Source organism: Coenobita brevimanus, chromosome 70, assembly GCF_032717465.1.
Source record: "Coenobita brevimanus isolate Jiangsu-jjx chromosome 70, ASM3271746v2, whole genome shotgun sequence".
In the NCBI taxonomy this organism is placed as follows: Eukaryota; Metazoa; Arthropoda; class Malacostraca; order Decapoda; family Coenobitidae; genus Coenobita; species Coenobita brevimanus.
In genome coordinates this window covers 32,791,173-32,812,832 of record NC_137023.1, presented here as the reverse complement: position 1 = coordinate 32,812,832, position 21,660 = coordinate 32,791,173, and the positions used below count along the sequence as shown (strand labels likewise).

Below are 21,660 nucleotides of genomic sequence, written 5' to 3'. Positions count from 1 at the left end.
ATTTACAGTATGTGGGCATCTGTTAGGGATAAAAGTACTGGAAGTACAAGGAGGCTTTCAGGTCTGCCAAAGGGAGATGGAGTTGATAAAGTCTGGAATGACTGTTTTGAGGAAGGGTTGAGCTGATACCTCGCAGTGTTCCATCAAAGATCCAGTCCACTGCCATCAACAAATTCCTAGCCACAATCAGTACCAGAACCATCACCAAAATCATCATAAACAAACCACGGCCACTACCAAAGCCAGACCACATAATCATCACAACTGTTGCCACTGCCATCACCACAACTATCACCATAACCAAGCCCACCATCAATACAGCCATCACATGCACTACCACAATTACCACATCCATCACTATAGCTAAGCTACACTATCACCACACCTATTGCCACTGTCATTACCACAACCATCATTTTACCCAAGCCACACCAATATCACAACCATGGCCATAACCAAACAGCCACCATCACAACCCTTACCACCTAACACTCTCATCACACCGCAACCGATATCTCCCCAGTCATGCCTTCTACGTCAGTCAGATTCTGTGTTAAGCTCTCAGGACACAACAAAGTCGCACAAGCAAAGTTAACAAAATTAACCCCTTAATTTCTTTGGCAGTCCTCACACCAACATATTCACGTCGTGGATACCATTACGAAGCTAACTGACCTCATGCTGGACGTCATACTCTTTACGGTTTCGGTCAGCAGGATTGCTGTTGGCACATAACTTAGCTACCGTAGTGTCATAAGGGTTATCGGACTATCAGTTCTTGCCGTATAGGCCCTGGGAGTCCCCTTGACGGTATCCAGCTTACCGGGCTTCCCTGCCATTTGTTCCGTCGGACTCCCGTTCTTACCCTCAACTTTCCTCTAAGCCTCCTCGCCCATGTGCTACATCTGCAAAATTTCACCTTTCCCGTCGTACCAACATTTTTAATGCCTGCCTCATACTCCACCGAGCTGTGTAACTTTACTAACATCTTTGCGTCACCCAGCGCCACCGTTCTCATTCCCTGAAGTCTCGCGTACGCTAGCCATTGCACGTGGTTAGAAATACCACATGATGGGGAAGGTGAGGCGGGAGGGGGAGAAGGAAGGGGGAAAGGACTGAGGAGAGTGGGGGTTGGAAAAAGGAGGTATAGGAGGTGACATCAGGGAGAATATTGGTGCAGGCTGCTGCCACTACCTGACTCAGGTGTCCATCTACCGCTTGTGGTTTGATAGATAAAATGAGCACTTGGGGTAGCACCTACGGGAAGTAGCTGTGGTAACATGGATGATGCAGTGGCTTTATATATGGAAATCATGAATGAATAACCCACCACAGGCGGGTAAGAGCCTCATGATGTCTGCCATGAACTTTACATTTTTTTCCTCTTATTGCCCCTTCCTGCTTCTTTTAATCCCCAATAAATAATCACTTCTTTTTTACCACTTATTATATCTTATTACATCTCCATTACCACTTATTATCCTCTTGTTGCCGCCTCTTAGTACTTCCAAATACCCCCATCTCTTATTATTCTCTTGTTTCATCTATAATACCCCTTATTACCTTCCTTTAACTATTCGCTTATAATCCCTTAATGACCCCTGGCAGTGCTTTAATTTTCTTTTATTATTCCTTCTTATCTTTATTACTCTTCATTATAATCCCAGCCCCGTACTGGCCTACTGCTTATTGTCCCATTACTATGTACCCTTTTTGCCTATTTATTACGGATTATAATTTTCACCGCATTACCCTTTATCACCTCTATACTCCCTCCTTGTTAGACCATATTACCTTATACGTTTCCCTTATTAGTCTTATTACCAATTATGGTCACTTAACACGCCTTATTGCCGCTCTCCTGTTAACTTTCAACACAAAATCAACTCACAAAATTTAGTAGACCACTAACTCACACTGGACTACCGACCCCCACACCACAACACACTTATTCATCTCGTGCACCACACTAGCACAACACACACAGTCCTTCAGCGTGAGCCTCAGCATAACATCTCTCGGAGCGACCGGTTGACGTGGCTGGTTTTCCGCGGCCCACTGGGTTAAGAAGCAGATGAACCTGGAGCTGCACCAAAAAACAACAATCCCTTTACCCTCTTAGTTCCTTACTTTTGCACGTTTATGCTTTTATCATATCCCCTTATCACCTACTTTCCCATAATTACCCCTTACTACCTCCGCCAACGAATCTGGAGGAGGTTATGCATTCCCGCCTCTTTGTCTTTTTTTTTTTTGGGGGGGGGGAGGGGGGCTGGTTTCCTTGTCCAAAAGATATCTCAAAAAGTTATCAGTGGATTTCACTGAAATTTCGTAAATACATAGGGAATGGACCAAAGAAGAGTCGATTGAATTTTGGTGGTGATTTGATATCAAGTCCCAGTTCAGGACTTTTTTTATTTGTTTGGTTGCACAATATCTCAAAAAAGTTTTTGATGGAATTCAATGAAATTTTGTGGAGATGTAGGTCATAGGCCAAGGAAGTGCTGATTTTTCTTTTGTGTGTGATCTGAGTTGTCTGGTACATGCGTTGGCGGAGGTATGCGCTCTGTGGGTGAGCTTAACTTATTAATCCCTTATTACCCGTTCATACCTCTTATCCCGTATTAACCCTCGTTCCTTGTACTATCTTTCCATTTTACCTCTTATTGTCACCTTATTTTTCCTTATTACCCATTATTCCCTTTTTAATGCACTTTGTTACTTTCTAATTAGCCTTTTTTACTCATGACACTGGTCTTCAGCCAATATGCTTCTGAAACAAAAATAGTCCAACTTTACAAATCTGGGGTTACTGAGAACGAAACTTATGCTTAAAAATGTCTGATTGGCTTTTTTTTAAGATATTCTACTCGCTCAGTATCTTCGACCATTGACTTTTGAAGACCGCTCTCATTTCAAACCAGAACTGATCCAAACTTGAGCAAATATTTGACTGGATGTATAAATAAATTTGTACAGAGTTTTGACAGTTTTGGCTGTTTCGCCAAAATTATGCATTATGCAACCTGAAATTGTTAGTGTGTGTCATGGATTGCATTATATCATTCTGACATGTCTCGGGTGATGCAGCCATTACTCAGGTTACATCAGTGAATATTTGATCCTATATAAACTCTGCAAATCATTAAGGGGTAACTCTCGTTTGTATATTGCTGTTTGATTTTACAAAAGGGTCATTCTGTCAAGCTAGAGTGAGCAGTGATGCCTCGAACTTCTGTGAACAAAGCATATAATTTCTGCTATATTTGTGGCGAAGTAACATTTGCTTCAGAAAAATGTAGTATTACCACTGAGATTAAGAAACTTGACCACCTATATTTTGGCTGCATAATTGGAGATCAAGGCAAGAGCTGGGTTCAACATATATGCTGCAACACTTCTGCAACAAATCTCTGTCAGTTAAGAAAAGGAAATCTATGCCGTTTGCTTTACCTGTTAGTTGGAGAGAGTGACCAGATCATAATGTTGATAGGGTAGATTGGTAGGTAGGTAGGCAGCTAGAAAATAAGTGGATATTGTAGAGAATCGTTGCCACCGATGTCTGTATCATGGATTATCATAGGTGTCTGCTGCTGCCTAATGCAGATAATAGTTGCCTGAGAGTTGCAGATTGGCGAGGCACCTCTATCACCAGTAGTGTGAGCTGCTACCAGTATAAAGTCGCGAGGCATTGGATACCTCATTGTAGATTTTATCTTGAGGTAGATATTTGTCTCCCTTATCCCTCCGTCTATCTTGTACTGTAAGTGAAACAGAGGTATAGACACTCTGGGGTTACAGGGTTTTATTGTGACACAGTTATAATGTTCGTGTGATGGACAGAGTGACGTGATCCACGTATTGTAAGTATGACGGTGAACCTCCTACTTTACCCTATCTCCTAAGCTTCCTTCTCTCGTCTCTCCAATTCCCTTCTGCCTTTTCTGGTTCTCTCTGGCTTTCTGACTCTCACCTCCGATATCTCGAGATATTTTACTGGCCAGTTTCCTGCTGAGTTACTTGTGTGTGCGTCTGTGTATAGTGTGTGGTACACTACCATCACGTGAGGTAATTGGCTTCCGTCAGTTACCCCATGTGTTTGATAAATTGTGGGATTCTTGATCGTTTGGTATGTGTGTGTTTGCCATATATTATGGGTTTGCATTCTGGTCAGAGCATGTGCACATCTCCACTTGAACACCAGGCGTTACATATTGTGCCAGTGTTACACAATGTGCTATGATATATTAATGCCTATAACTATTACATACGTATAAATATTACGTATTGTGTTATGACATTAATGCCTATAATAACAGCTATTGCTACCTCTTTATCGTGCTCCCAGTCAGGAAAGGTATGTTAAAGAAGTGGACCGTACAGATTCCAAACATTCCATCAGCTGTTTGCCCAGAACCCCACAGGGATGGTCTGCCTGTTCCTGAAGCACCAGTATCCTTCTCATTTGAGTCAGATGAGGGAGGGGGGAACTACAAGACATCTAGTTCTGCACCATCAACGTCACTTGACCCAGATTTTGCCCCATCCTCTTCCACTGAACCACCCTTCATAACACAAGGTGAACTGAATAATTTTGTGAGAGATTTGGAACAGCCCAAGGCAGAGTTGCTGGGCTCCAGACTACAACAATGGAATCTTCTAGTGGATGATGTTAAGGATTCCATGTTTCTTGACCATCAATAGAATCTTGTCCAGCTCTTCTTCATGTAAGTTGATCTTGTAGCCTGCAACAGCATCGATGGTTTGATGGCAACACTCAACATAGTTCATAATACAGTTGAGTTGAAACATTCCATTGATTCACCGAAAACGAGTCTTAAAACTGTTTTGCTGCGCAATGGCAGTGTTTTGCCATGCGTTCCATTTCCTCATACCGTCCATATGAAGGAAACTTATGACAACATAAAACAAGTTTTGAAGTGCATAAACTACGACCAACATCAGTGGCAACATTGAGATGAAGGGTCTTCCCATTTTGTTTGGTCTACAGAGTGAATATACAAATTACTGCTGTTTTTTTCTGTGAATGGGATAGTCGTGCAAGAGTCTCACCACACCAAGAGTGACTCTCCGCTTCAACAGTCTTTTGTTCCTCTGCTTTCCTCATATCTCAGCAACAGAAAAATAAGAGTAAAAGAAGATGATGTATATTCCAATTTCCACTCAATTAACGCCGGCGTGCCACAGGGATCAGTTCTGACACCAACCCTGTTCCTGGTTCATATTAATGATCCTTTATCTGTCACCCACAATCACATCCATTCATATGCAGATGACTCAACACTTCATAGTTCATTTACACTCAGACACTCATGTACAAAGTCTAATATCTCTAACACTCAACTCAGTACAGCCATCTCCATAACTCAAGAATTACCTGTGAATGGAGACAAAACAATCTTGTCTCATTTAATGCTAGTAAAACCAAATATATACAATTTACTAATGGACAGATATTGCCAGATTCTTATATTACCTTCAATGCTATTAACATTCCCATCTCCAAAAGTATTGAAATTCTCGGTGTCTCACTTAACAATGGCTTCAGCTGGACCTTTCAAGTCAGATCACTTGCTAAAACCGCCTCAAAGAAACTTGGATTATTGTACAGGGTCTGTAAGTTCTTCACTGACGAGCAGTTAGCTATAATTTATAAAAGTCATGTGCGCTTACAGCTTGAATATTGCTCACCCTTGTGGAGTGGATATGGAGAGGTTGCATTAAAACAACTAGATAAAATTCAGAACAAAGCTGCTGGAATTATTAATAACCCTGTTATTGTAAATAAACTACCTCCCCCACACGTAAGAAGGAATGTGGCCTCCCTTGCATTATTTTACAGGTATTTTTATGGCAAATCCTCAGACGAAGTTGCATCCATTGTGCCACCTCTCCATGCCTTCCCTCGTGCTACACGAGCATCTGGCAGAGCTCATGACTGGAACGTCATTCAGCCATATTGCAGAACTTCTGCCTATCAGAATTCTTTCATTCCCCGAACTGCATCTCTCTGGAACTCGCATCCCTAGAGTTGTTTCCCTCCAAACTTCAACCTACAGCAGTTCAAGTCCAACTGTTACGGATATTTTATGAATGAAGGACACCAGTAATCTGGTGTATGGAGCATTTTTTTTTTACTCATTTGTTTTTCCTTCTTCTGTTCTGTTATTTTAAAAAATTCACCACTTGTGGAATCAAGTAAGTTTTTTTTTTACCACCCTTGTACATCAAGTAAGGTCTGATGAAGAACTTTGTCTTAGCAACAGACAAAACCAAAGAAGCCTTCAAGTATCTCCGTTTGAAATTACCCAGGTTAAGTCAAGCAAAAATAAATGAAGGTGTTTTTGTTGGTCCTCAGATTCGTGACCTTCTTCGAGATAGTGCATCTGACAATGCACTGTGTGGCAAAGAAAAGGATGCCTGGCAAGCCTTCAAACTAGTGCAACAAGATTTCTTGGAAACAAGGCAGACAACTACAGGTAGCTGGTGGAAAACCTCCTTGCGATATACAGTACTCTTGGCTGCAACGTGTCATTCAAGATACTTTTTTTTTTTCACTTTCATCTAAATTTCTTTCCACAAAACTGCGGAGCAGTGAGCTACGAGCGTGGCGAGCGATTTCGCCAGGACATTGCAGGAATGGAGAAACGATGTCAGGGTAAATGGAGCCCATCAGTGCATGCGGACTACTGCCTGGCAGTGACCAGGGATGCTCCATTTCATGAATGCAAGAGACAAGTCCATAAGCGCAGTTAGAAGCTGAGTAATGACTGAACTTTGTACTGAAGCATAATAAGTGTTTTATATGCATGGCATGTCATATATATTCATGTAAAAACTATCGCAAACAGAAGGAAATACGTTGATTTGTAATTCATGATTAACACTGTACTGTCGGGTTTATGTATAGAAATATACAACATAAAAACTTAAATGGCTTAGAAACAGTAGCCAGTCAGTTGTTTTTATTGTCATGTTTGAATTTAGTGCATTCAAATCCGTAAGAAACAGCAAATGATATCACCGAAGCAGACAACTTTGAAAAATCTGTAGACCAGTGGTCCTTTATTACCTCTTCTTGACGCTTTATTACCACATAATACTCCGTTATTTCCCCATAAAACCCAAATATTGCCTTTTTTTCCTAACTTTCGTTATTGTTCCTGTATTTTCCCCTTTATTACACGTTATAAACTTTCTTTTTTTTATTATTCGGTCTTTTTTCCTCATGAAGACCGTTGGGGTGCTGAGCTACACTTATTCCCGAAATTTAAGGCGAAGGTGACCAGTCTCGCTCGCCCCAGAGTGGCATTATGTGAGCAATAATACCCAATTCATCCCATGGATGTAAACTTTTACGGGCCTCACCCAGTTGGAACTTCTTAACCCATTCCATCATCTTGCTAAAATGGTTTCCAACCAAAGTAGGAAATGATTTCCTTGGTTACAGGAAATCATTTGGTTTGTCACTCAGTAAAGTCACCTGGAGGTACCACTACATCTGGTAAGTGGATGATAGGCGCAACACCTACCTCTGTCTGCCCCATATTATCCGTTTAGTATCGGCGCTCATCGTAATTACTCTTGTGATGCCAAAGGTCACTATCAAGCGCAGAAAACTCAAACTCTATCCTATGGTGTTGGAGAGAAACACATTCATGCCATGGCAAGTTATGCAAAAATTCTTCAGCTCTCTAGCTATCCTCTGAAAGGGGGATGGACCACAGAAGGGCATCGTCAGCCTGCAGTCCACAGGGTTCAAGTTTGTATGAGCCAAGGGCCACGACAACAGTACCTTTATTTCTCCCCTACCACCCCTTGTTACCCCTTATTATCCTTCATTTCTTTGTTTTATTTTGCCTTATTACCCCTTTAGTATCCAATATTACCTCTTTTTTCTTTATCTTATGACCCATGTCTTACTCTTACTATCCCGTCCTTCTCATTAATACCCGAACATTACCTTAACTTTTTTTTAAAGTCCCATCATTATCTCTTATCACCTCATTATTATCCCTTAATACTTTTAATTGTCTTCGCACATAGACCCTTATTAACCGTTTTCCCTATTATTATGGCAAATTACTTCCTATTACCTTTTTACCTCGTACTACCTCTTATCCCTTTTTATTCCTTTTGTCTCAGTATTACCCCATCATTCCTTATTAGCCTTTAGTGGCCCCTTATTAACCCTGATTACTCTTTACCCTCAATTACTCCTTTACTGCACCCTCATTACCCATTATAACCACTTCCGTATTCCTTGTTATCCCACATTACCCTTATCTTTCCTTATTAACCTTTACTACTCGGCGGAGGGTCTCGGGGACGGGTATTGTTTTCACTCGGTTTGTCTGTTTGTTGGTTGGTCTGTGTCACGGGGTTTTTAAAATATATGCAGTTATTAAAAATAATGATAATGATATTGAAGAGCAAGGACAATGATTGTCTTGCTACATCAAGCAATGATTCTTAACGCTGGCTTACTTCGCCGATTTTTTTTTCAGAACGAGAATTTATAAACTTTCTCAACAGTACACAGCAGAGACTAATTACTCAATTGCTGTCTATTAGTACTGTTAGCCTCTGGAGAAAGTTACTTCACCCCTGACAATAAATAACTAATACTAATAATAAATCAGGTTCTTGCTGATGCTTAACTCCTAGGAGGCACAACGGATTTTAAGCTTAATACACAAGACTGGCATAAGTACCAATTATGAATGCAAACGTTTATGCAAGCTAGGAGCTATAAGAGAAATAAGCTTAACTGCGGAGAAATGAAACAAGAGTTTACATTACATTAAGCTCAAGCAAAAGAACTGTTAAATTTATTGATTACAAAATAAATTTAACGTTACAATTCAAAATCAAATTAATGAGATCGCACTCACTCACTCACACACGAGCTAAATTCTTACGCCTAGGAAAAACACCTTAATTAAACTCTTAAGACTAGAAAATACAAAAAGGAAATACTAGTCGATGAATGCTTTGTATCACCAAGGTGGGAGCACTGGGTAACTGTGATTCTAGTGGAGCTTGGGTTGACCTCTCACTTCTGGAGCACAGGACCTCTCTCCGTCAGAGCAACAACTGGACTGAGTAAGTCGTGGGAAAAAAGGGGGAGCAGTAGGCCGCATTTTTCTAACGGTCAAGTGAGCGAAACGCGCCCAAAACAAATCGCTCAGCGGAAGCGCTAATGTCTCACACAGAGACGATCACGTATGACAATGAAAAATTGATTTGACAAAGCTTCCATCCGAATGAGCGGTTAACTGAACGATAAACAGTGAGTTTTCCACTAATAGTTCGTGGCTTCTAACAAAAGGGAAATGTCGCGAATTTGATTCGTGACAGTCTGTCTGTCTGCCTGTTAACAAATTTACGCGGAAACTACCAGTGCGATTTTGACTAAACTTACTGGGATGATGCGCTATGACCTTTTGATCACCTGATTAGATTTTGGACTAAATTGGGCCAAGGCCCAGGCTGTAGGTCCAAAAAATGCAAAGGAAAAAAATCATTTTTTGACCATAACTCCTTTCATATTCGTCATATCGACATGAAACCAAAACCTAAAGGTATATCTTTCAAATCTGCATCCTATAACATGTTTCATTACATTAGGAAGGTCACCCCACCCCCCGTTAGTGGAAGGGGGGTCAATGTCAGGTGAGTCGGGCCTAAAATTTCAAATGGACATAAAATAGCTGATTTCCACACGATTTACACAGAATCTGATATGTGACATCTTTGACTAGATATCCTGTTGTGTTTATACGTCAGCACTAAATTGACTGTCGGGGACTGGTTTGCTGTGCCTTGGCACCGCTTCTTGTTGCTCTTATCACTCCTGTTGCCTCTTTTTGCCCCCTATTTTCTTATTTCTTGTAATTACATCTCACTACCCTCTCATTCTCTGTTATTATTCATTTTTACTCCATATTTTTCTTATTACCTCCTGTTAATTTTTACCTATCACAACCCCTCAGTGTCCCCTTACTATCCTTATTTCCCCTCAGTAGCCTACCCCTTATTACCTGCACCTCCTTGCACAGCAGGTGGCCGAGGTGACGTTGCTAGCTTTGATCTTTCTGCTTCCGCCACGTAATTACTGTATTATTAGCAATCCTCCCTCCCCCCTTCCCACTCTGGCCCTAGTCCTTACTCTCCCTGCCTCATTCCCTCCCTCCCTTCATCCACCCATCCATCCTTTACCATCTCTTTCCCCTTCGTTTTTAACTTTACTCACCCCTCCCTCCATTCCTCTTTCACCTTCCTAGCATCTTTCTCCCTCTCTGCCTCTTCCTTCCTCTATTTCTCACACTCCCCACTTCCCTCCTTCTCTTCCTTACCCTTCCTTCCTACCTCCTTCCTCCCCGTACCCCTCCTTACCTGCCTGGCTTATCTTCCTTTCGTTTCTCCTTCCCTGTCTTACCGTCCCTACCTCCCTCCCTATCCCCTTAGTCCTCCTACTGTACATTCCTCCCTTCCTACTTCTCCATCACCCTCCCGGCTCATCTGCATCTCACCCTTACCATTCTCTCCCAGATCACAACATCGCTTGTCATTTATCCGGCTCCAGCCTCACTATTTCACCTTGGGATTCTCCTCGTTCAGATTCACCTACTTAACCAGCCTTCGTTTCCTTATTCCTTGTCCGGTCCTAAACTTTTTTATCACTGTACCCTTCCTCCATATCCCTCCCTAAGCCCCCTTCCACTCTGCTGTTCCCTTCCTTAGCTCTTCCTGTTTTCCTCACTCTACGTAGACTTCATCTGTCTCTTGAGTTCCTCCTCTTTTCCCTCTCCCTGTCCGCCTCACCATCTGTAAACTCCTACTCTCTATTTCTTCAGGAACTAAAGGCCCATGTTTTTAGTGGCAGTGAGCTTAGCTGGATAATTGGTTTACAGGATGTAAACAAAGTCGTAATGAAACAAAAGCATTCCTGGACCGAATGCTAATCGCCCGCCAAAATATGTTGTTGGATTAGGACAAGTTACCTACACACTAAATTTAAAGAAATTTCTCAGAACTCTACGAAATTCAGTCACCGCGTTTCGCAGAAAATAAATCCATATTTTAACTAGCAAGCACTCAGAGCGCCTACCTCCGCCAATATCATTGCCATTAAAAAGGATCTGGATCCGGATCTGCCTCAAAATTTATTCAGTACTTTCTTGGTCCATGGCCCACCATTCCACAAAATTTCATTTAAATTCAGTGAGAACTTTTGAAAACATTGTGCTGGATACTCCGGCTCAGGATCCGACCTAAAATTTAATCATTTCTTCCCTGTCCCATGGCCCACACTTCCACAAAATTTCATCACAATCAGTTCATAACTTTTTGAGTAATCCCAGATCCGGATCCGTGGATATAGGATCCGGATCCTCCTCCATATTTCATCATTTTTTTTTTTTAATCCACTGCCTACCTTTATAAAAAATTTCATTGAAATTCATTGAGAACTTCTGGAGATATTGTGCGGGAAACTCCGGATCCGGATATGGATCCGCCCCCAAGTTTAATCATTTCTTCTCTGGCCCATGGACCACCCTGCCACAAAATTTCATCAAAATCCTTTCATAACTTTTTTAGTAATCCTACTAACAGACAGACAAACAAAGAAACACTGGGTAAAACATAACCTCCTTGGGGAAGGTTGAAATATATGTAGCGGCTGGCACGCGGTCGTCTTTGATTAAATCTTCACCAAAAATAATAAGCTTCTGCACATCCACGTAGTTGTTACTTCCTGAATGATTGGTGAAAATTCGTCCACAATTTCTCTATGTATGATGGGAACAGGAACACACACACACACACACACACACACACACACACACACACACACACACACACACACACCAACAAAACTATGATGCCCTCTCATCCCCTCTGTTGTCTGTGTAAGGCAATAAACTTTCCGATTGTCCTCATACACACATGACTATAGGAAATCGACGAGAGTCTCACGGCTCTATCCGGCCACTCAGTACCTGTCCAAATTACAACTGTCCTTGAACCACACTTCGCTTTGGAGCAAATGCGTTGCTACCCTATCGGGCCACAGAACACTTGCCCAAGAGTCGTTTCTGAACAGCCACCACAACCAGCATCACCAAAACCATTATCATCATCACTGCAACTGCCACCACCACCACCACCACCACCATCATAATCATCACAGCTTCCATCAACATCACCACCACCATGGCTACCACGGCAACCACCACCATCATCATAGCTACCACCACCACCACCATCAGAGCTATCACGGCAACCACCACCATCATCATAGCTACCACCACCACCACCATCACAGCTACCACCACCACCACCACCACAGCTACCACCACCATCAGCATCATCACAACCACCACCATCACCACCACCATCACAGTTACCATCACCACAGCAACTATCACCATCATCACCATCGCAGCTACCACTACCACCATCATCACATCTACCACAACCTCCACCGTAACAGCTACTACAACCCCCATCACCACAACTACCACTACCACCATAACCATCACAGGTACCATCACCACCTCAGCTACCACCATTTTCTTCTGAATAAAATCATCTGTTCATAGCATCAGTGGAGTAACAGACATCAGAGTGTAGATGTGTACAGCCTCTCTCTCTCTATCTCTCTCTCTCTCTCTCTCTCTCTCTCTCTCTCCAAAGACGTATGAAACTCCACGGAAATACCTCGCCACGTCTTCCCTGTGCGTGAACAGTATTTTAACACCAATGGGGACAATTATTAAGGACCAAAACACTCCTTGGGAAAATATTAACTGACATGAAATTGAAACAGGTCCATCTGGGGCTCAGTTCCAACTATCCTGCCAATTTTCATCAAAATCCTTTTTTTCCAGTTTTGGCTACACACACACACACACACACACACACACACACACACACACACACACACACACACACACACACACACACAGGATTATAGTACATTCGATCTGCAACCTTACTTCGCCCTCTTATCTTTATGCCTCTTGAAGAACCACTCTTTACCCTCTCACATGTGACTTGTGTGCTAAGCCTCTCACACTTTCTTCACCGTGACCTCACATCTCGCACCGTTCCTTCACCCCTCCCACACCCTCCATTCACCCCTCCTACACTCTCATTTCAACCCTCCTACACCCTTCATATACCCCTCCTACACTCTCCATTCACCCCTCCTACACTCTCATTTCAACCCTCCTACACCATTCATCCCTCCATTCACCCCTCTCCCCTTCGTCCCTTCCCCACTCTTCTCGTCTTTTCCTCAGCTCCCGTCTCTTCCACTAATCCTGTCAGCCTAGCGATGTGTCGACCTGAGAAGCCTTTTAGCCATACCCCACCCACATCTCTCCCTACCACACCTCACCTATCCCTACCACACCCACACCCAACCCAACCACATTTCTACCAGTCCCTACCACACCCACACCCAGCTCTACTACATCCCTACCTATTCTTACCACACCCTCACCCAGCCTTACCACATTCCTACCTACTGTATTCCTACCACACCCTCACCCAGCCCTACCACATCCCTGCCTGTTCCTACCATACCCTCATCCAGCCATACCACATCCCTGCCTGTTCCTACCACACCCACACCCAGCCCTATCAAATCCCTACCTATTCTTACCACACCCTCACCCAGCCCTACCACATCCCTGCCTGTTCCTACCATACCCTCATCCAGCCATACCACATCCCTGCCTGTTCCCACCACACCCATACCCAGCCCTATCACATCCCTACCTATTCTTACCACACCCTGACCCAGCCCTACCACATCCCTGCCTGTTCCTACCATACCCTCAACCGGCCCGACCACATCCCTGCTTGTTCCTACCACACCCTCACCCAGCCCTACCACATCCCTACCTATCCCTATCACCTCTTCATCCAGCCCCACTACATCACTACGTATTCCTACCACAATCCCACCATTCCTGCTGATCCTTACCGCACCCTCACCAACTTTACCACATCCCAATTTATCCCTACCACACCCTAACCCAGTCCTACAACATCCCTACATATCCCATCCACATACTACAACATCCCACTCATCCTTACCAAACCCCCATCCAGTCCTACTACACCTCCTCCCAACCATGGAACACCCCGCCCCAGCCTACCACATCCCCACCAACGGTACCACACCCCCATTCAATCCACCACACCCTTACCCAACTCTAGCACACCTCCAACTATGTCCATTACACGCACACACAGCCATACCACATCCTAACCCAGCCCTCTTATGCCTCTTCCAGCTTCCCTCATCTACTAAATTCCTCCTCCATCCGTCACCCAGCAATCCCAGTTCTCAGTCTCATCCCTCCAACCTGATCATGACTCCCTCCAAACCTCTTGTTTTTCCAACTCTTTCATGGCTCCTTCCATCTCTCTATGTTTCCAACTCTTTCATGGCTCCTTCCATCTCTCTATGTATCCAACTCTTTCATGGCTCCTTCCAAATCTTACAGTCATCATTTAGCAGGGCCACCTCTCACCCTAATCCATCCAACCGTCCCAGGTCTCTTCCTATAACTCATCTTTCCTTCCCACTTCTAATATCAGTTCTTCCAGACATGACCATGTCTCTCTATCCCCTCAGGAGCGACGTGCGGCCTGGGTAGCCTGAACCCTGAACTGTACAAAACGGAAGAGCTGGAGGGAGACCTGGAGCAGTACCCTGGCGACCACATCGGGAGGGTGTGGCTGCAGCTCGAGTATCACGTTGATGCAGAGAAGCTCCTCGTGACGCTCATTAAGGCCAAAAACCTTCCCAGCCGACTCATCGGTTCCATCAACTCCTGCGACCCCTTTGTCAGGTTAGGCACATTTACCTTCAGATCGTAATGGGGATGATTGTGGCCGGGGGAGGTTGTGTGTGTGTGTGTGTGTGTGTGTGTGTGTGTGTGTGTGTGTGTGTGTGTGTGTGTGTGTGTGTACACCAGATAATCTTGTCTTACTTCACATTTAAAATGAGCAACTCAAAACACATTCGTCTATTACAAGACATGCTTTACTTCCATGTATGTTTGTTTTTACGTATTTAGCAGTTTTCCTTCTTCACCTTGTGAAATTTTTTATTGTTCTGTCTCACTGTTTTTTTTTTCCAGATCTCAGGTGTGCCATTCTTTTCTTGCAATTATTATCACATTCTTTCTCTGTGAAATATTCCTTTCTTCGAATAATTGATCAACACACCCCCTACTGCCCCGAAAATCACTGTGTTCTTCAGTCTTTAGATACTAACACCTCTTTTTCCTTCTCTGTCACTATTCATCCCCGTATCTTATCCAAAATGCTCGGTGTAGAGCGCGACCATAAGCTTCTTACACACTGCTGGTGGTGTAGAACGCCATCAGTTCAGGCTTTGGGTATATTTTCCACAAACATTTTATTACACTCCCGCCACGTTACTTCTAATGTTTCGGCCTATATCACATCAAACGCCGCCTCCTTCACATTCCTTAACGATAGTTTCTTGGCCAACATATATCTTCCTTGTGCATCACCTATCCCCGCCACGTTTCCCAATGCTCATTTTCAAGGTTTCCCAATGCTCATTTTCAAGGTTTTCTATGTACTGATATTATAGTATCTCGTTTGCTCTATATTCCTCTTCCATACTTTAGCAGTCTCCCATTGTCATCCATTACATTTCTGCACATTCCCTATATTTTCTCACCTCTTTCCCAAAGCAGTTGCCTATATTAATAAAACAATTGCATTAATAATCTTGTACATAAATTATCGGTCATCTTGAAACCTAAGTACACTGTATCAAAATAAGTATCGGTGCACATTTCTGCGAAACAGTCTGATACTACAGACGATTGTTACTGCAAAATTCCAGATAGTTGTACTCTACATTGGTAGTATTGGTTTCTTAAGGATGCCATATATGTCGCTCACTTGACATTTTCTAGTCAGTTCTGTCAACATACGTATATTCAGATGAAAACAGAAATTACCTCGGATCGTCATGAGCAATACTGATCACTTAGGGTATCACCGGACTCCCTTCCCCCTGGGCCATACTTATCTAGTGAACACTGGGTAAAAGTCCAGATTGAAATTCACACATACACTGTCCTTCAAGAATATTTCTTACAAATTTGATATGATTAGGGCAAACATCCCTGGATATGGGAGAGAGATAGCATACTACCATAGTATTTTCTGCGGGTTTTAGAGACGACTAAGGGGGAAAGGGTGGCGTGGATCAAGAATCCCCTTATCCTCCAAACAACTACCCATACACAATCTCGGAAACGTGGATCTCATGGGGATAATATCTGAGCTTAGGGTTACTGTAAAAGAATCTACTGTTACATTTCCTCTTTACTAGTTAGATTAGAGTCTAATATCATTTACCAGGAGCTTTCAGGGTTCATTTCCGAGGGTAATTATAAACATTGTTAAATTTCTGGTTAGACCTGTCACCTGTAATTCTTCCCTCATTCTTTTTAATTGATATGAAGAGGTCAGAACTTGAATTTTTATAGGAAATTATGGAACAGAACACACATGAAAGAATACAGTAGTCCTCAAATTTACATAGGAAAACTGAAATACTTTGAAAATCATAAAATAAGTAAAAGAATTTCTGGCTATCATAAAATCATCCACAATTTACAAGCTATAAACAATGCTGTAGTTACAGTCAGTGGAAAGTGTAATACCAAATAAGGGACATCACTTACATAACAGCTCTTTTGCTTAATCTCCTACTCGCGAACAGTTACAAGACATACCCAGTTATCCAAAACTGTGTATCGGTGGGGGTGTTCAGTCAGTCGGTATTTGGATATCGAAGCAAATGTTCCCATAAAATGCTGAAGAAAAGCCAGAGATGCTTTTCAAGCCCAAACCCAAACTCCCATATACCTGACTCAATCAACAGTGACTGACACATGAACTTCATAGGTAATTTTATGATCCTCATAAACAATACTATTGCTGATAAATGTGACAGCAAACATCACAAGAAGGAAGGTGAGGTGGTGGTAGAGTAACTGGCAGCCAAGTGAGGCGGTGGGAGAGCAACTGGCAGCCAGATGTGGCGGTGGGAGGGCAACTGGCAGCCAGGGGAGGCGGTGGGAGGGCAACTGGCAGCCAGATGTGGCGGTGGGAGGGCAACTGGCAGCCAGGTGAGGCGGTGGGAGGGCAACTGGCAGCCAGGGGAGGCGGTGGGAGGGCAACTGGCAGCCAGATGTGGCGGTGGGAGGGCAACTGGCAGCCAGATGTGGCGGTGGGAGGGCAACTTACAGTCCGGGGAGGCGGTGGGAGGGCAACTGGCAGCCAGGTGGGGCGGTGGGAGGGCAACTGGCAGCCAGGTGGGGCGGTGGGAGGGCAACTGGCAGCCAGGGGAGGCGGTGGGAAGGCAACTGGCAGCCAGATGTGGCAGTGGGAAGGCAACTGGCAGCCAGGGGAGGCGGTGAAGGGGGCAACTGGCAGCCAGGGGAGGCGATGGGAGGGCAACTGGCAGCCAGGTGGGGCGGTGGGAGAGTAACCGGGAGCCAGGTGAGGCGGTGGGAGGGTAACCGAGAGCCAGGTGAGGCGGTGGGAGGGCAACTGGCAGCCAGGTTGGGCGCTGGGACGGCAACTGGCAGCTAGGTGAGGCGGTGGGAAGGCAACTGGTAGCCAGGCAGGGAGCGAGCTACGGGGGGGGGGGGCAGGGGGACGGGGAGGGAGATAAGCAGGGGAGGGGGAGGGGACTGGGAGGGAGACAAGCAGGGGTGGGGGAAAGCTGGGAGGGATACAAGTGGGGGTGAGGGAGGTTGGGGGAAAGGGAAGGGCAGGGGGATTGAGAGGGAGACAATCAGGAGTGGGGGAGGGGGAGGGGACTGGGAGGGAGACAAGCAGGAGTGGGGGAGGGTGGGGGGAAGGGAGGAAAACAAGAAAGCCAAACTGCCCTACTACCCCCACCCCCGTCTCTCTCACTTGCTCACTCACTCATTCTCTCACTCATCCACTCATTTTCTCACTCAGTCACTCACTCACTCTGTCACTCTCTTTCACACACACACACACACACACACACACGCACACACACACACACACACACACACACACACACACACACACATATCCCCTCCATCCCCCATCCCCAACCTCCCACCGTCCCTCCTCCTTCCCCTGCCAAGCTCGGCTATTTTTTTTTTTAGTATTTGGCGATTTACTCGAAAACTGTTGGTCGTATAAAAATTCCGAAAACAAGAAAGCTCGTGAAATTCTGCATCTAGACATATGCTTTGCTCTTGCATGATATGGGTAAAATTTTGGGCTTGGATGTTGGAAAATAATTTGAAATTTTTACTTTTGAACAAATTTATTCTCACTGCATTTCTGTACTTTTACTCATCAGTTTTGTGCGTTTTTATTAGCTTATAGTTTAAACACCATAGGAGATGATGATGTACAATTTATACCAATATAACCAATTTCCACGGGCAAATCTGGCCGTGAAATTGTTTTTCTTTGTGCCCGGGCAGAAGGCCCCGTGGCTGGGATGGAGAAAGGACGGGTGGAGAAGAGATGGGATGGAGGGAGGACCGGGAGAAGTGCACACACCACCACATTTGCTTTTGGACGCGCTCTTTTCTAACCTAGGGAGAGGCGAAGTGTTTGGACTTGTGAATCAGCAGTGTTCTGATTGTGGAAATGTTCCCCAATTTCTTTTGTTCGGTGTAGTGAATATTCGGTTACCGATGCGTTGGATATCAGGCAATGCTTTACATCATAGATGTATACTTATTGACCAGGACAGACAATGAAAATGGTGTTGTGTGCAGGCTGCTACTTATTCTGAGAACAAATTTTACATACTGAGAACGTAGCAGGATGTCATATTTACTGACAGTAATGTTAATGATGCCTTTATTTTGTGAAGATACATGAGTAGTCTTACAGTACATAAAATTAAATAATGCAAACCTACAAGGTAATATATATACATTGGTGTATACATTAAAACAAATACAAAAGAAAAGAAAGTACATTCAAAGTCAAGTGTTGATTATTAAGGAATTTCGAAATATTACTTTTAAAGGTATTTAACCCGCCGTATGCCAGCTATTTTTAGCCCTATGGGTCACCCATGCCAGCCATTTTTCGACTTTTTTTGGGGGGGGTTAAAATGATAGGTTTTGATGTGAAAACAACGAATTTCACCATAAAATGCTCACCAAGGCTCAGAAACGGGTTTTATTGAGTCCAGCATACTTGTGTACAGGTATAGCCGCTTTCTCATGCTCACCACGTACGTGAGAGAAAGCCGTTTTCTATGTAAGGTATACTCAAGTATTTATGCTGGGAAGGTATAGCAATGTTCAGTACACTTTTCTGGTTAATCATTACTTCAGCATCTATCACAATTTGCATGTCTTTCTCGCTGTGAATGCATTATCTTACACTTACTTGAAGATAGGTACAACCTGACTTCATTATGTACAGTCCTGGCACTTACAAGAAGGTATTTACAACTTGACTTCCCTATATAGTCCTTATACTTACAGGAAAATATTTACAACTTACACTTACATGAAAATATTTACAAAATGCCTTCACTATGTACAGCACTGGGTGAGGCACAGGCAGAGGGAGGCTGTGCGAGCGTGAGTGGGGGAGCGAGCGAGTGCATGGCCTTGACAGCCTGGGAGATGGTAGAGGAACAGTTACCTTACATGCCTGCCAATTTTTACCTGCGAATCTTGAAAAATGCGGTCACAGTGAAGTTCTTTATTTTAAACCGTTTTAAAACAGCACTGGCCCTGGCCGTGGAATTATGTCAGACCGTTTTCAAACGGCACTGGCACGCAGTGGGTTAACATAGAATTGGACATAGCTGTAGTAGGCAGTTTATTCCATTGCAGTGGTCCTTGGTAGGCCAGTGATCTGCATCCTATGGTTAGGTTTTTCTATGGTACATACAAATCAGAGTATTGTCTGGTATCCCTTGAAAGCGCATCACCAACTCTGAAACCTAAGTACCTAAGATGTAGTAGTTTTTACGTTACTATACTGATTTCATAATTATGAGATACTACTTGAAACACTTAACCAGTCAAACTTATTCATAAAAGGAGTTGCATGGTCACGCTTTTTACCGTGACCAACGGCAACCTTAGCTGCGAAGTTTGCAGTTTTTGCATCCTAGATATCTGAGTTTTATTACACATGCCCCAGATTAACAAATATTAAAGTATTTTGTTTATTACATGTGAGTGTATTAATAGTTTCCTGGAACTGTAACCAAACATGTCTTTTGTCTTGTATGTTCTTTCAAATATCCATACATTTTATAATACTGTTAATGTGGTTGTCAAAGGTCATGATGGCATCCATGTAAATATCTAAATCTTTGGCTTGCTTTGTGAGGATGATAGTATCCTGTTAAAATTTTCAAAATAAAATCATGTGGTATTTTGGTTAATAAATTCTGGCTGCCTGTAACAACCAGTTTGTTTTGGTTGTATTGCTTGGTAAACCATTTTTCTCAAACTAATTTTTAGCTTAATGTTAAGTGTCTTCGACCCACTGTTTAAAAACTGCCAGACTTGATACACAACCAAATTGTAAAAACTAAACGTCGTCAGTGTACTGACCACTAACACAGTCGTTTGCTGTACTATGGACATCATACAAACAAACATCGTAAAAAAACAGGTCCCAGTGTTGACTCCTGGGAATTCTGTATGATATAGACACTTAACTGAAACTGAGTTATTTAATCGCACAGGTTTTATTCTGTTTCTTAAATAACTCTTGAACCAGAAGTTATCAACATTAAAACTATACAATTTTCTTAATAAAAGCTGATGACTGATACTGTCAAAAGCCTTGGATAGTCTGCAGAGTTAATACCATTATCTTTTTGCTATCCATATTATTGTAAATACACTCATATATTTTTATTAGTGCTGTCTCAGCGGATAATATTTTCCTAAAACCATGCTGGGTCTGTAAAAGCAGACCATTTGATTCAGTATTGTCAATAAGTTGTTGTGAGTATGCTTTTGATAAGGAGGAAGGCTATCACTGGTTTCATGACCGTTTTTACTTAGCTCTGTCCTTCTTAATTGTGATAATGAGTGAAAAACATCTCACAAAATAACTTGATCTATTAACCAAGCTTCCCAAAACAATCCCATTCTAAACGTAGATCTAATCTATGCAGGAAAAATTTATCAGTTGTGTTAAAATGGTTAAGAACAATGATGAACGTGACCCAAACATCAATAATAGATATGAATAACTGTTTCAAATCCCACCTCGCACCAACAGTGCGCTCTGAATGGACACAGTGTAAGTCAGTCCGAACCCAAGTAAGGTTTTTTGGGGAGTGCAAAAAGGCGGCGCCACTACTTGATGACTAAAACCCGATGTGCACTTTTAACCCAAGGGAACCTTTAGAAGTCTGGTTTCTGTAGCCATTGCGACAGGCGCACCAAGTCTGAGCTATCAGTTCTGGGGACTGATAGCTCAGACTACATCAAGTAGAGGCTGACATAAGCCAGCTGTTATCGATAGCTTCGGATATGCATTCAAAATCTGGTGATAAATTTGTTTATCTTATTCACCTGGCAT

The 21,660-nt window shown here is 43.2% G+C and overlaps 1 protein-coding gene across 1 annotated transcript in view; it reads left to right on the top strand.

Moving 5' to 3' along the window:
• LOC145406409 (uncharacterized) overlaps positions 1–16,982 on the top strand; it is a 485,658-nt gene extending 468,676 nt beyond the window's left edge. Inside the window, exons 3-4 of the mRNA XM_080277567.1 lie at positions 14,678–14,894; positions 16,814–16,982. Coding sequence (XP_080133693.1) covers positions 14,678–14,894; positions 16,814–16,982 — 386 coding nt within the window. The remainder of the gene's footprint in view (positions 1–14,677; positions 14,895–16,813) is intronic.
• Positions 16,983–21,660: the final 4,678 nt, after the last annotated feature.